General features: G+C 34.4%; 1 protein-coding gene across 4 annotated transcripts in view; it reads left to right on the forward strand.

Annotated features, from left to right (window-relative positions):
- The window catches only part of SNTG1 (syntrophin gamma 1), a 335,889-nt gene that overhangs the window by 193,681 nt on the left and 126,475 nt on the right, over nt 1-15,733 (forward strand). For all 4 annotated transcript variants that reach the window (XM_032125031.1, XM_032125012.1, XM_032125003.1 and 1 more), the window contains exons 4-7: nt 1,343-1,399; nt 7,497-7,554; nt 9,955-9,998; nt 10,106-10,147. In XM_032125031.1, coding sequence (XP_031980922.1) covers nt 1,343-1,399; nt 7,497-7,554; nt 9,955-9,998; nt 10,106-10,147 — 201 coding nt within the window. The remainder of the gene's footprint in view (nt 1-1,342; nt 1,400-7,496; nt 7,555-9,954; nt 9,999-10,105; nt 10,148-15,733) is intronic.

Consider the following 15,733-nt stretch of genomic DNA (forward strand, 5'->3'; position numbering starts at 1 on the left):
AGCCTAAATGAATAAATGGTAAGTCTCATTTTAGGCAATCCATTTTGTCTTTCAGTCCAAATCATTGGATGAGTTCACGTTCACTCTTTCCACAGTTACACAGTTCATATTTGTCACAAACACAAAAAAGGAAACAAGGTGACTTGATTTCCACCAAAATTCAGCAATAACATTTTTCCAAAACTTTGATGTGGTAATTCCTTTATTTTCCTTTATGTAAAGGAAGTAAGGAAGTAAAAAAATACATCTGTATATATTCTGTCTTCTCTGTCACTGCTACATTCCTGATGATCTATTGAAATCGGACTGACGCTGGCAATCTATGCTGATTGTGCTGAAATAAATACAGTTAAATGTAACATATGTAGTTAAAACATACATGCAGACTTATGCCATGAAATAGATATATATGTAATTAAATGAGTATAAAATCTAGACCACATGTAGAGGACATTCAGAAATCTATAAAATTGATATATTTGAATCTGGATATATGGTATATCTGCTAGTAATTTATTTTACCACTGCCTAAATGTACTAATTCTAAATGATCTTTGGGTATAAAGTCAACAGACAGACAAAGAAAAAAACAGTATCTTTTATAATTTTTTTTATTTGAGACAGATAGTAGCCTACAGTTTTTACAGCACAAATTTTAGGACAAGCAATAAAAGGAAAAAGATGGCCTGCTTTTAATAGTTATAGGCTATGGGTTGCAATTTTTAAACCATAGCTTTGAGATCAACAGTGGCTGTTTTTGTGTTTAGCTTTTGGTGGGTTTTGTTTCTGTTTTTGTTTTCCTAATTTGGATCATTAGTGTGCTTTGAAATGGATTTATGCGATGTGTGCACTTGTTATGCTTTGGTTCACATCAGTGAGTGGTCTTGGCATGCACAAGTTGTTTACCTTTCAGACAACACTAAATTGGAAAATGCACTACAGGAGTGCAGTGTATGTTCTTCAGCATGTAGTGATCAACCTGCATGTGGGACCAATTTAGGATTAGTCAAGGCCTTAACCTCTGACATGTGTGTGCTGTGCCATAATTGTCCAACTCTACAGTTCTGTTCTTAGCTCATTGCAGTACTGGCTAGGATGGTGTGAATTGAACAAATTATTTTTTGGGTTTTTTTTTGAGGCAGGATCTCTTCTTTTCTTCCAGATTTTGTCTTTTTCCTCTGCAGTGTAGGTTTCATGGGATTTTCAGTTCAGGAACTCAGAACTTCATTAAAGCAACAAAAATCAATGTAGGATGGAAACACAGAAAAAACTTATTGAAGTACGAATATAGTTTTCTGGCAGAAGACATTAAATCCAGCAAAACTTGATTTATTTTTTCCAGGAAAGAACAGTAACAATTAGAAGACAGACTGTAGGAGGATTTGGATTAAGTATAAAGGTAAGAGGATTTTTTTGGTCTATTATTCCATATTACACAAAGTGTGTCTTTGTATATAATCAATGTTACTGTTAATGAATGCAAACTCTATTTTAGAGGACTAGAAAGAAGAGAGGAAACATATTCTTGTGTGTTAGATACTGTCACAGCAGGCAACCAGAACTATGCTGCCCTATGGAGTGGAAGGCAATCATTCCCTTAAAATTCAAGCTGACCAACTCTGTGATAAGGTTTTATATAAGAGTTGAGAAGTGTTTTCAACTGTATAGACTGTACTTGTGTTCAACTGCTCTCTAATCTAAATAGTTGTTAATGAATACTAAATTACAGTGGCAGGCACATGGAACAGCCAGTAAGTTCATCATCAATTGTCCTACAAAGAATATCACATTAATTCACTGCAATTCTTCAGTGGGACAGAAAGTCTTATTGCTTGCTTGTATTGTTTATTTTTCTGTAGATCAAACACAGACAGCAATTTATCATGTTACCATGTTTTTGCTTTCTTCAGTAAGATTTAAGAACATATACAAGTGTAGGTGATCCTTTTTAGGAGAGAGAGGAAGGTTTAATAATTTTTATTATTATAGTCTATGATTTTGGAAACCGTACCTTAGTGTTCAATCTGAGTGTAGACAACACAAGATTAAGTTTATCTTCTAAACTGAGCAGTTCTTAGTCTCAAGATAGCAATGGAAAAAATGAAGTGTACTTCACATGAATGCAAAGAGGCCTAAATTATTCATATATAGTGAAAGTATAGATTTTCCTACGAGCATCTGCTAGTACTCATAAGAAGGATTAATGTGCATTTGTGTTATCATTGATAAGAATATTGCTGAATAGAAATATTAATTTTTAAAAATGTCTTGGTGTGCTTGCTGTTATCTTATTGACCCATGAAGACCTCTGTTCAAGGAAAACTAATTGCTATTTTGTCACCAAAGTTTCTCATCAGTTTGGTCAACAACACTCAAGTTTTCTTGTCCTCCAATATCATCGTAGGTTACAGTTCACTGAAAAATGATGAAGTAATGAGTATCAGTGTAAAATCAAGTATATGGGTAAATGAGTTTTTATATGGTGCTAAGAAATAACTGCTTGTAGTAAGGACTTTAGATGACTGGAAAACAAATCTCAAGTCAATAAACTTGATTTTTATGTATACTTTACAATGAGTTATCATTTAGAATTAACATTGTTGACAATCTCAAGATCACATTACTTAGTATTATGGACATTGCATAAAATAAAATATCATTGATAAATATAAATTAAATAGTTAATGTGCAATGGTCTTTCTTAAATTAGTAGAGCACTATATTCTTACCTTTTTAGAGCAAGATATCCATTTTCTAGGATTATTTTATATCATAGATATTTTGATCAAAATTAACCTGAGTAATGGAAAGGCGAAGATACATAAAGTCAGATATGAATAGACAATTTTTAATTTTTGAAGTAACTAGCAATCAGATTATGAAATACCACAAGTACAATAACTATGAAATAATGACAAAAATGTCATTAAAGAGAAAAGAAATCTCTTTAAAAGAAAGGAAACCCAGACTTGCTTGGATGGTGTAGATTAAATAATGAAAATGAATTCTATGGTCCAGGATTTTCTGTAGATGTATATCAGGTAGTATGATTTATTACTCTAAAATTACTTAATTTTAAAAAAATCAATGTGGGACCTTTTTTGCTAGGTCACTTAATTAGTAATTCTACATTCTCACAAAGATGGACAAGCAATTGGATAGCCAACACAATCTTAAAAAAATAATTAATATAATTTATTACTATCATAATTTTAAGCTAGTTGTAAGAAACACCTTAGAACTGGAACTTATAGTAATTTTCCTTTTTTTACTTTAGTAGGCAAACTTTATGAAGACTCACTGAAATGGACTTTTTATTTATGGCATGAACTGACATGTCAGTTCCAAATACTCTGCAAAGTGCCAGTTTTCTGTTTAAAATGTGTCGTTTAATTATGGTATGCTTCTTCTTGCAGATGAATAAAAATTTGCTGTTTTGTTTTGTTTTGTAAAATTCCTGAACTTTAACAAAGAACTCATATTTGTTATTAATATTAAATAGAAATGCAATTATTTTGAAGTTGTGCCAGAAAGTAGAGGTCTACAAGTAACCCTGAAAGAGTGGGAAGGACTGAGGCCTCTCCCCCTTGTCTCAGTAATTTCCACAGCCCCATGTACTAAGGTAGTTTCTGTTATCTTACTACTCCCAGACTAATTAAAGATAGGGGTTATTTAAGGACTTGCTTTCTGGCTGTGGTGCATATCAGAGGATGCAGTTTATCTGAGGTGTTAATTACAGCAGTACAGTGATTAATAGCCCTCACTTTAGAATACTTGCTTGTGCTTTGTTATGAATTTGCTTAGTTTTGGCAATTAGGTTTGGGGCATTATCATGTCTCTTTTTTCTGCTACCTTAAAACACCCATTTACTGTCAGAAATCTCACATGATAAAGTCACCTTTTAAATTTCTCTTGAGTCAATTTTGAAAATGTCTTATCCCACTGCAAGTATTTTGGAGCCTTGGAATTATCTTTTTTTCTTAAGAGCAGAGGACAAATTGATTATAATTCCAAAATCAAACTAATTTTTTTTTTTTTTAATTTGTCTGTGAGGGAAAATCTCTTCTCTTATAACCCGGGTGTTCCAACTATATTTGTAAAAATCAGAAATTCTGCAGATTGCTTAAAAAAACCTGCTTGTAGGATTGACTTTTTTCCAAGACCTAAACTTCAGCCCTCTTAAAAATAGATTGTAGTCCGCTCTTTTAAGGTTTGAAAACCTTGTGTTTTGCTGTACGTCTTAACTGAAGTTAGTGTTGAAACTGTGATTGAATTTGCAGCAGACCTGCTCTGGTTTACACTCTTCTGAAGGAATTATATTCTCTTTTCTGAAGTCTCCTGTTAAATATTTGTGTGTGAAAGAATAGCCATAGACATAGATGTAGAATTTGGTAAGTGTAGTGTCATATTTTAGTCATTTATCACATCTCTGACTAGTTTGAGATGCAGAGTTTCAACAAAAGATGCTGCTAAGTGTATGATTTTTGAAAGAACACCCTGTTTTTTCAATAGTTGGAGTGTAGTGTTCCTGAAGAAATAGGCAACAAAATTGGTAGTTCGTTAAACAAGTTGAGGTCTGCAGTTAAGTCTGACTCCTGGCTATCAGGACTACAGTACACTGCCATTTTCCTGCCTCTGTTTTGATCATTCTTTTAAAATAGTGGACAGCATCACAGATCTTCTGAGATTCAGTATGACTTTTCAGTTTGACTCAGTCAAAAAATTCGGTGGCAGTAGACCCTAAAGCTATTTTCACTAGTAGAAATGCTGCCTTTTAGTATGAAGTCAGAAAGTCCCCTACATTGTCTAACTCTGGTGATGATAAAGTCCAGCAATTGGTCTGATCTTTTATAAACTCTTTCCTTTAGAAAATAAAAAAGTAATTTCCTTGTTATATTTAGAGCCAAAAACCCCAAGCCTTTTTTAGTAAAAGTTACTGCTTTCAGTTGCCCTACTTTTCATATGTCAAAAACTTCTGAAAAAAACCCTCACACATGAAATCTGGAATAAGCAAAAATCTTTAGGAGTATATCATGTGAAACTTTGAATGGAGGTGTGGATGACCTCTCACCAGTAGTGGCCAACATCCAGGACAGTGACCTTCAAACAGCTGCCAGTGATTAGAGCCTCCTCTGCCTCTTCTAGCAGGACCACCTCCGCAGGTGGGTTGCTGCCATTATTCCAGGCTTATCCGCCCCTGCTTAAGGAAAAATGACAAAGAAAATTTGCTTGACAAAGATCAAGATAAGACTCTGGTAGAGGTCTGAGCCATTAAGTCTTCAACACCATTACTTGATGTATTTTTGTCTGGGATTATAACTACATGTCCATACTAGAGGAAGAGAAAATTTAAAGCAGTGGAAAAGTTGCCTCTGTTCCCAGAGATTTCTTCAGAAGAGTGTCCCCTGAGACTGTAAAACCAGATTTTAGACACACATACATTTTTTTCCTGTACAGGACAGAGAATCAAGTATGGAGAATGCAGGATGCAAGGCTGCAGTATCAACCTGAAGTAGTATTCAACAAGATGTTGGCAGAATACATACAGTTTGCTACAAATTGCTAACAGTGACCGGGTATAGATAGGTGGTCAGCTATTTTCTGTTTCCTGTTTTGATTTTTTGTTTCCTAGAAAAGTAGGCACTACATCCTTTTACTAATTTAAAAAGAAGCCTTCATGCAGGTCAGACTCGGATACAATGAGAGGAGATAATTCTCTTCAGTAGGACATCACTGAAAGCTTCTTCAGACCTGCTGTGTAAATGCATTTTGGTAGATTCAATACAAGGGAGGAATAATCATATTGTGTGCATTGCAGGCTCGCTTAGTAGTAAAAGTAAATCACGGCTTTAACGGAGCCCCGAGTCTAAGGAGGCAGAGAGGCAGTTTTAAACCTTATACTTCTTTGCTGGGCTTTAAATAGACAACATGTATGTAACTTGGAAGCTTAGAAAGAAAATGACAAAGTTATTTTTTCTGGTTGTTTGAAAAATTAATTGAAAAATTTTGAAAAAAATTAAATTTGTATGTGACTAGAAATCTGGAGGGTATAGGTTAAAACTTTAAAATATATTGAGCTTGAACTCATTATCTGAAGTGAAGCCAACTTTTGCTGTTGCTGTTTCTCTGGTGAAAACTACTGAGAGATATTCAGCAAGCTATAATGCTTCAATTTAATTAGTCTGAATACATCCCTAGCCTAACTGAAATGATGGTAGCCTCTGGTCTTTGTGGAGTCAATACTCAGTCTGTGCTAGAAATATTGATATGTTCTGTGCTTGTCAACACTCATCTCATGCAATGCCAGTAGAACTTTTCCTGTAAACAAAAAATTGTTGTAATATTACTGAGATCCCTATTAACTCAGTGTTTTTAGGGCCGTTTGCATTAATAGCCACTAGCAAAAGGAACATTTAGCTTATTTAACGTTCTACAGTGTCACAGGAAATTAACCTTTATTCCATGACAGAAAGAGGTGTTGAGTGCAGGAGTCTGTTCAGTTTCAAACACTTGGTGATTGTATGAAGAAGGGACATGTGCTGTTCCTGAGGCCATCAAAATACCTGTGTCAGTCCTTTTCACACCTTGACACCAGATACCTGGACCTAAAAAAGCCATCATTTCCAAAGTAAAACTGTCTGCTGAAAAGAAGAGTAAGCAAATCCTTAACCAGGATTCTTAGGCCAAACAACAATGCGGCAGACAGTGATTTCTGGTGACCTAAATTTGTACAGCTTGCATTTGAGTGTACGCTTTCATGCTCTCTGCAGAGGAAAAAATATTTGTGTCTCTCTATATATTTGCCTTTACCTTCCTTTGAATTTCCTTTTCATTTAAGATTTATTTTTATTACTTTTTTCTTAAGGACTGTAAATGTTTCCAGTCCCAACAGGATAAACTGAATGAAGCAACAGCATTGAATTGTTGTTGAGCTGTTGGAACTATCATCCGGTTTTCATTTATTTCTCCCTATTTATTGAACACCTACTATTCCATTTCTTAATGTTCCTTTTTCTGTTTCTTGTTACTTATGCCACTGCTCTCTTCACTCTTGTGTGACAGACAGAAACAAATAAAGGATGCTTTTGAGATGAAAAGTCCAAACCTTCTTTCTTGTGCTTTTGTTTACCTCCTTCTAGCCAGCGTGAAAACACAGTGTGGTTGCCATTGTAGTTGGATGGCCATTCTGCTTTTACAGGACACATTTCATACATTAAGTGCTCCAGAATTCACAGAAACTGATGCCCTTTTTCTTCAAGTCTGGTAGAGTTCTGAATTCAGCTTCTGAGCTAATGATGGCAACTGAGAACTTCTTTATGTGACACAATAAGGAATTAATCACAATCAAATATTCATTAAAAAATAGAGGAAATGCAGAATCAGAGTTATTTTCTCAGTCTCTCTAAAAACTGCATTTAGAGAAAGGGTAAAATATAACTTTAAGCAAAAAGGTATTTTTTAGTGACTGACAAGATTGTCATTTATTCTGTTTTCAGGGTGGGGCAGAACATAATATTCCAGTGGTCATTTCCAAGATTTCCAAAGAACAAAGAGGTGGGTATCAGGTATCAGCTTATTACACTGTGCTTTAATGTTCCCTTTAAAGAAAGATGTATTAAATCTTGAGATTCTTCAGTGTTAAACAAATACTATCAAAAAACAAACCCTTTCTCTCCCATGTCTTTATGATCTCTTCCTCAGAAACTTTCTCTGAAAAAGTACGGAATTGATACTTGGAATAGTTTGTAAAGTCTTCAATGTATTTTTTTTTTAATAAAAGATTCTTGTAAAGCATTATTTTTAAGATGAGAAATAGGAAGGTATTTATAGAATGAAAATGTTTAACAAATTTAACAAAAGACAATGATTTACTGGCTTTCACTTCCCAGTTATTTTCTGGAAGCTGTAGCAGATCAAATGTTTGCCTCTGAAATCACGGTAACACAGCAGGAGAGTGCACGACTTCTTAACCTGGTTAGTCAGGAAATATTGAGACAGGGGTGGCAAATTGCAGAACCTTGATAATACTCCTATGTTATTTCAGCATTAGATGCTGAGCTGTGTCAGCCTTTGCAGCAGCTCATATGTTGCAAAATCATTACTGCAAAAAGTCTTGACCATACTTAATAATAACAGAGCTGGTGCTGAATCTCTGTATCAACTGGCAATGTTTTGAAGTTACTGGAATGATACATGGATAATAGTTAAACAGCTCAAGATGTGCACAGTTATGAGGGAGGAAGGTTGTGAACCAGTACTAATATGGTGTATTTAATATCTTTGTTATGTTTGTATTTATTTCTGCAAGGCCAGAAATGTAAACTTGGAAACATTTCCCGCCATCTGTAATGCAGTAATTCTAGAATTTAGCTTCTCCTCAACCAAAATGTGCCAGCATAAGAAAAGTCTCATATTCACCCACACAGATAAAGAAAGGTGTGGAGCAATCAGCATATTGAGAGCTGAAAGCCAGCCCTGAAAGGTAGATGTGAAAGTTGGAGTTAGGGAGGCTAAGGAGGAGCATGGAATGAGTCCCTAAGGAAGGCCATTAGGTTAACCTTAAGAAGTTATGCTTGTGACTACATTCTCTTCAGTATACATATAACTAAGTAATACTTAAAAATGTGGCATATATTACATGCAGTAGCTATTAAAATGCTATTAAGCACTTCAGGAAAAATAAGAAAGATATACTTAATTGGGCACACTGAAGTGCAATTTTATTTTTGTCATTATTTTTTTGCTGCAGGAGCTGTTACATTGTTTCTAGCCCCCGTACTTAGCTATGATACAATTCATTACTGCTTTCACTTAAAATACTGCTGATTTTGAGAGAGCTAGTTTTGAGGGACATCTCTTGTGCAGGAGACTGCTATCTTGAGATGTAGAAAATGTCATGCTGTGTGCCTGGACTAGGGAACTTTGATAAAGAAAATACTGTTTGACCCAAATCCTGTGCCTCCAAAAAAATCAGAATGTCTGTCCTGCAATAATTTAACAATCCATTGTTAAAGATAGCTAATAGGACCATTCCTTCAAATGCGGATTTGAGTGTCATAATTTATGTCAATATGGATTCAATATAATTTTAAAGCTCATGTAAATAAGTAAAGTTTTTGGATCAAGTCAGATACTAGCCTTTTCCAGACAGTATCTTCTGTAATGATATGGAATACTGTGGGTAATAATTGCATGTAATCTGTTATCATTCCTTAGTTCTCATGTTGGGAGTTATTAACTTCTTTATAGACACTTAAATAATCTTTGTTATATTTCTGGTATGCTTATAAGGTGTGTTTGCACCAGATAGCTCTGAAATGGAACACAGTGTTTAAAAAATGGAAGTGTAGAATTAGATTTTGTAAATGTCTTTGTGATGCAGCTTTGTTTTAAAAATCACATTCAGTTTGGCAATTTTTTTAATGATATATTGATTTTCTAGCTCTTCAGCATATTTAAGTGTTATGCAGCATTAATAGTCCCTGTTATTTATCAAAGATGCAGGATCTAAAAGGTCCTTTATATTTGGTAAAAGCTTCAAAATTAGATTTGTCATTCATAAGTTGCTCTGGAGTCTCCATGTTGCTTTTTTCTCTTTGCAAGAAATGATCTCTCACAGTCAAATAAGACCTAGTCCTGCAGTCCTTTTCTATCCAGAAAAATATACCACACCTCACCAGAATGGCCTGAAAGCTGCCAAAGGACTGATGCATGAAATTTCGTAGTCTAGTGCTTGGGCTAACAGCCTCTTTTATTGTACCACTGATACACTGGTAATTTGGGTTTAAAAAACAAAATACAAATAATTTATTTGGTAGTTTTATGTTGGGGTTTTTATCAGGTTTTGGTTTGAAGTTTTAAAAAATTATGCAAAAACATTAAATAAGAATTCATGTACACAAAATGTTGGATGTTTTGTACAAAGTGAGTGAAAAATATGCTTTCTGTTTTCAGCTGAACTTTCAGGTTTGCTCTTTATAGGAGATGCAATTCTACAGGTGAGTAAAACTGCAAATTATTTTGTCTGTATTTTTCTAGAAAAGTGAAATGAAATCTATGCTTATGAAATGTAGAGTAAGTCTTCTCTTTATCTTTTTAATAACAGATTAATGGAATTAATGTGAGAAAATGCAGGCATGAAGAAGTGGTGAGCTTTTCTGTTTTTTAGTCTACTTTTTGTCTTTTGTAGTTGCTGAAATGATGGTGTACGCTGATAGCAATGCAGTGGTATCAGCTGTTTTACTGTTGTTCCTAGACCAATATGACTGTACCTTCTAACATGACAAGCAACAAAGTGCAATCTTTTCTTCCTAAGTTTGTGTAATTGCTCTTCTCAGCTAGGCTTTTCTATATTAAAGGTGATTGTTTTATTATGAAGATTTGAGCTGTACATATTCCAGCATTTCTTCTTCCCGCTTATAGCTGTCAAATTTCAGCAGTGCTACACCCTTCTGGCTGTGCGAGGTCATTTTAATTTCAAAAGCTGTAATTTGCAGTATGTTGGAGATTTGTTGTTTGGTTCTTTAAATAAAAGAAAGAGACAAAAGTATTCATCTGCCTCTCGTCCTCTGGCTGTTCCTTATCAGGGTGCTCTTCTCCTTTAGTTAAGCTGTTATCATTTTGGGTATAAAATAACAGTGTACTAAGGAGATTTCTTCTAGAGAAGGAGTTTTTGAGAAGTCTGTGGTAGGCTGGTTCCATAGGTTAATCAGTTTTGTGAAACACATCATGTACTTTTGTTGTATTTGACTTTTTGACTCTTCTTAAGTACTTTCAGATGCAGGAAACCCTATATTTCAGAAAATCATGCCAGAAGTTAGAAGATTACCAAATAAATTACCTTTAAATCCTGTTTAGCTCCGGAGAATTTTTACCTGTATTTTTAAAATAATGTAGTACTGTTGTATTTGAAAGCTTATCTTTCTGAATCTTACTTTGCTGATTCAAGGACATTCTTTGTTTCATACAGCATTCTGCTATATGTCAGATCATCGAACATGTGCTGCTCAGGTATAGAGAGCAGGAGTTAATAAAGATGAAGTTCTGATGAACGGGTTTAGTGCAGGCTGAAAGATTAGATCACTGCACTATTCTTCAGAGTACATTTGCACACTTTTTTCCTTTTGGAAATCTGTACAGCAAATCCTGCTTCATTCTTCAGAGCCTTCATAATACTCCCTTCTGTATATACTGGCTTATAGTCATACTTATATTGCTTTTAAGTTTTGTCTGTGCGACAGTGATCAGGTTGTAAATATTCTATAAGTTTACTGCAGTTGATTTTTTTAATATGCATTAATTTGGCAAATCTCTCAGTGGGATTTAAATGTTGGAAGTTAAATGTTGAAATTAAAAAACATGAGAAAGATATTACTAAAAGTGTAGCCTTGAATGCATACTGAAAACTGGTATGGACATCAGGACTTGCTTTTCTGTTTTCTGAGACATTTTCTTAACCCTCAAAATGATACATAAATCGGTTGGGTATTTATGATAAGGTTGAAACATGTTCAAGGAAAGAGATTTTGGAAAAGCTGAAAGGGGGGATTGACACAGAGTAGCAAGTGTTATCATATTAAATTTTGATTTATACCTTGTTTATCTAACATAATCCGCTTCTCAAACTCCTTGTAGATAATTCTCTAGGAATAAAAAAAATGGTGTCTTATCAGTTTTGAATGTGCATTTATGTATTTGCAAATGGTTTCAAAGTTTAAGAAGCAAATAAATTTTAAATTAAATCCTTATTTTAATTAAGAATAATTTTTAATTTTTAATAGTAAATATTAACTAATATTTAAATAGGATCAAATGTCCATATGACATTTTATAAACTAAAATATGCATAAGAGTTATAAATATATAATATAAAAAAGCCAAAGTAAATGGACTCTGATAATCCATTTTTTTGGAAACATTCACTGCCATATGCTACGTGTTTGTGGAGTAAATTTGTTGTAAAGCTGCTATAGTGGTAATAGATGTGGTTTTGCATTGTGCAGTGACCTGTGGGTTTAGGCTTAGCCCTCAGTAAAGGAGAAGTACATCAACTGGTGTGCCAGCAGGAGTTGCAGGTGGGGTTTTGTCTGCAGTGTGTCCTTTGCAGCTGGAGTTGTTCTAGCACTTCTGTCTTGTAGGGTCTTTATCAAATACAGGATCTGTAGCTTTAACCTCAAGGTAATATAGAGAAAATAGGAAGTGTGTGGAGCCTAGTTGCTCGCAGCAGGGATTTGAACAGGAGTTGAAACTTAATTTTCAATCCTTATTGTATCTTGGTACCTTTGAAATGGCTCTGCAAGACACCTGAGCTTGTACCTTTGTTTCTTTCTGATTTTTTCTGTTACTAATTAAGGCTTAGCAGGTACATATGTTAGTGTTTGGGTTGTCTTAATGTCTTAGAAAATATTCCTTGTAAAGCAGTGTGGAATTTTTTTCAGTGGGTAGTGCTGAAGATACCTGTAGAAAATTCAGTCTTATATTTGCAGTGTGACTCTGATGAGAATTCTCTCTTTTCCTAGATGCAAAACTTGTTGCTATTTGTGGAAACTTTTTAAGGATATGTCATATCTTCATAGCTCTGCAAAGAAAAATCTGTGGCATAATCACTGCAGCCTATTGTATGACACTGGTATTTCACCTTGCTTTACTGATAACTGTACTATGGATATAAAATTATTTGAATTTCAAAGTTAGGTAGTTTAATCAAACTCATGTCATCTTTCATAGCAGGGAGAATCTTTCCCCAATGTACAGTGATCTTAGTTATCTTAATGTTGTGGGCACTCTGTTGTCTTTATTGTCTTTCATTACTTTTGATACAGATCATAGATAGATAGATAGACAGACAGACTGATAGACTCCTATATGCCTAGATAGGTAGGTTTAGTCAGTTCTTAATGTATTTTACTGGAAGCCTTTACATGGTTCCTTTATGATTATTTGTTATCTTTAGATGAGTCACTTAATCTTGAGTTTAGTTTTCTGCTTGTAGAAGGTGAAAATATTATTCCTACCATGAAAGCATGATGAGTTTCTATCAAAGACTGACTGTCAGCTTGTTGTTTCTCTTGGGTTGTAAAGACCCCCAGCTGAGTACAGCATAACATTGCTTCAGTTTTAGTGCTCTCATGTGGTAAGGTAAATACATGATCTCTCTAGTGAAGTGTCAACACAGGAGGAGGTTGCAGAAAAAAAAAGTAATCTAGCAATTCTCTTAAAAAATATCTCACAGGATCTCTCAAACTGGCAGTTTGAGCCCAAAAAATGCAATATAAACTTGTATGTAGAAGGAGAGTCCATTGTATCTGTTAAATTACACAACATTGTGCTCCTTCTACTCATGATTTATTAATTACTCCTCTTCCAGTAGACTCTCCTTTAAATTTTACAGCAAGAATTTTAGAAGGCTGAAATTAGGATTATTCACAGGCAGACCTATGAGTTTCAGCTTTTGTCTAATTAATAAGGTCCAACAATGTGTAGTTTGTCAATCTAGACACCTAGTGGATATGGTTATCCGCCATAATAGATATGATTATTCTTAAGGCTGGAAATTAAAGTATTTCTAGCTTTTACCTCCATTTATTGTCCAACTATAAAGATGAGTAGACGAGCACCAACATAATACTGTTGTATGGACGTTTGTGGTGGTTCTGGGTCTAGCCACTACATCACCACCAATGGACAAGGTCTGGGGAGAGAGTGAGAGGCCCTTGAGCTACTTCTGAGTGGCTACGAGTAGGAAAGTATGTCAGTTCAGTTGCAGGGGCCAAAAACCTTGTGTTGGATCTACTGTTCAGGGTTGTAGTGCACCAAATCATCTAGAGCCAAGGTAGAATTCCAGTTGAATGAAGGCTGATATGTTTAAGATTGTCTCTGTTCTTAATGCTGTGAATAAAACATCTCAGGCAGTATTAATAACTATGGTTACATATCTCTTTGGATCTTAGCATCTAGTTTTTTTTCTCTTAGGAAATAGAAGAAATTAAATGACTATAGATATGAAGTAATTTTTTATTTCTTGCATTTGGGGAACATTCAGGGAATGTTTCAAATGAATAATGGTAGCTTTCATGTGTCAGCTAATGTGGCATTCCGACATTCCTTGAAAAGTAACAGGAAAAGCTCATGTAGTGGCAGGTAGGTATAAAGACAGAATAGGTATTTAGGCTTTGGTGGATTTTATGTAGAGGTAACTACAATATGTAGCACTGTGGTTCAATTCACCCACTGCTTGCATTTTGCACAAGACACTGTTTTTTTCCAGCAGAATGACCTGACATGAGATGTCTTCATGCACTGCACTGAATCTTTTGCTTCCCCCTTTTCTCAGCATTCACAGCAGGGCTGTAACTGTGCTGAATCTCCATGAGTCATTTGTGTTATATGAAACTGGCAATGTAGGGATTGTTGTTGCTCAACTGCAATCATCTGCAACTGATGAAACTCTTACTCTGCCCTGTTTCTTTAAAACTATGGTTTCATTCAAACTGATTTTTAAAACTCATTATGAATAGTTTTGGCAATGTTTTTTGTAAATGTTTTTAAGCAGAAGAATAGCATATTAGATTTTTAAGACAGGACTGGAAACCAAATGATCTGAAATTTCAATCCATCTTGACTTTGCAGGTGTGTCTTTTGGTAAATTATGTTTTTTATGTTATCTTTGTTTCCTTAACTGTGAAACAGAGACCTAGACTATTATCAGATTTAGCTCTCTGAATTCTATGAAGTACTTCTGAATCTGTTATAGAAAAGTATCTCTGCATTGATATTTGCAGTTTCATGAAGTGATAACAGCAACCTGCAAACACAGATTACCACCTTCTCATATTGCAGAAATCCTGTACTTTATAACTCACGGTACAGCCATTTAATCCTTTCCCCTCTAGACAGAATGGCAACTTTAAATCTGGAAGCTGCACAGTTGGTGCTTCTAACACTGTAATCTAGGTGCAGTTTTTCACTTCTGAATTTAAAATTGAAATGTAAACTTTCTGGAAATCCAATACTTTTTCTGTACAGCTGCTAATCTGTTTTCTATCTGAGACTTGAGTAATAATAATAATAACAATAATAACAACAATAATAAAACTGATGTCACTTTACCTACCCTGGCACAATTAATGAAAATACCTGTTATTGAATATCCTTAATGCTCATTAAATTTGAGCTAATAATAATCTGTCAAATATTTCAGCACAGATTTGAAATGTGTCCATCAAGTGGAAAAGAATGTAGCAGCTGTAAATAGTCTACTGTTTTCTGTAAACACTTTACTATGGAAATGCCTGGAATCTGGATATATCCTGGAGTAGTTTTCTTAATATGTGTTCATCTGCTTTTCTAATCTGGTTTTAGCTATGTCTTTTTATTGTTTAATTTTTTTTTATTGTGCTAAACTCAGTAAAATCTTAAATTTATTCAACTACTGTCACATTAGACTTTTACAATATGTTAATATGTTGCTCGTCATCCTAATATATATTTTCGTTTCTTTTTCTCAAGATACCTGTAGATCTATTAGTCATTTTATTAAGATTTCATCTTTTAAAACTACTCATCATTACTGCTGAGTTTTAATAGAAGGGAGTAGAACATGCTGTCATGACTAATACCAAGCATACATGATTAATATTGTTATTTCCTTATTACATGGCTACAGTCTTCAAAGCAAAAATCCATTAGAGGTTAGTGGGATAGAGTGAAAGATTGAATCACTAGTTATGGCACA

The sequence above is a fragment of the Corvus moneduloides genome, chromosome 1 (genome assembly GCF_009650955.1).
Source record: "Corvus moneduloides isolate bCorMon1 chromosome 1, bCorMon1.pri, whole genome shotgun sequence".
Lineage (NCBI taxonomy): Eukaryota > Metazoa > Chordata > Aves > Passeriformes > Corvidae > Corvus > Corvus moneduloides.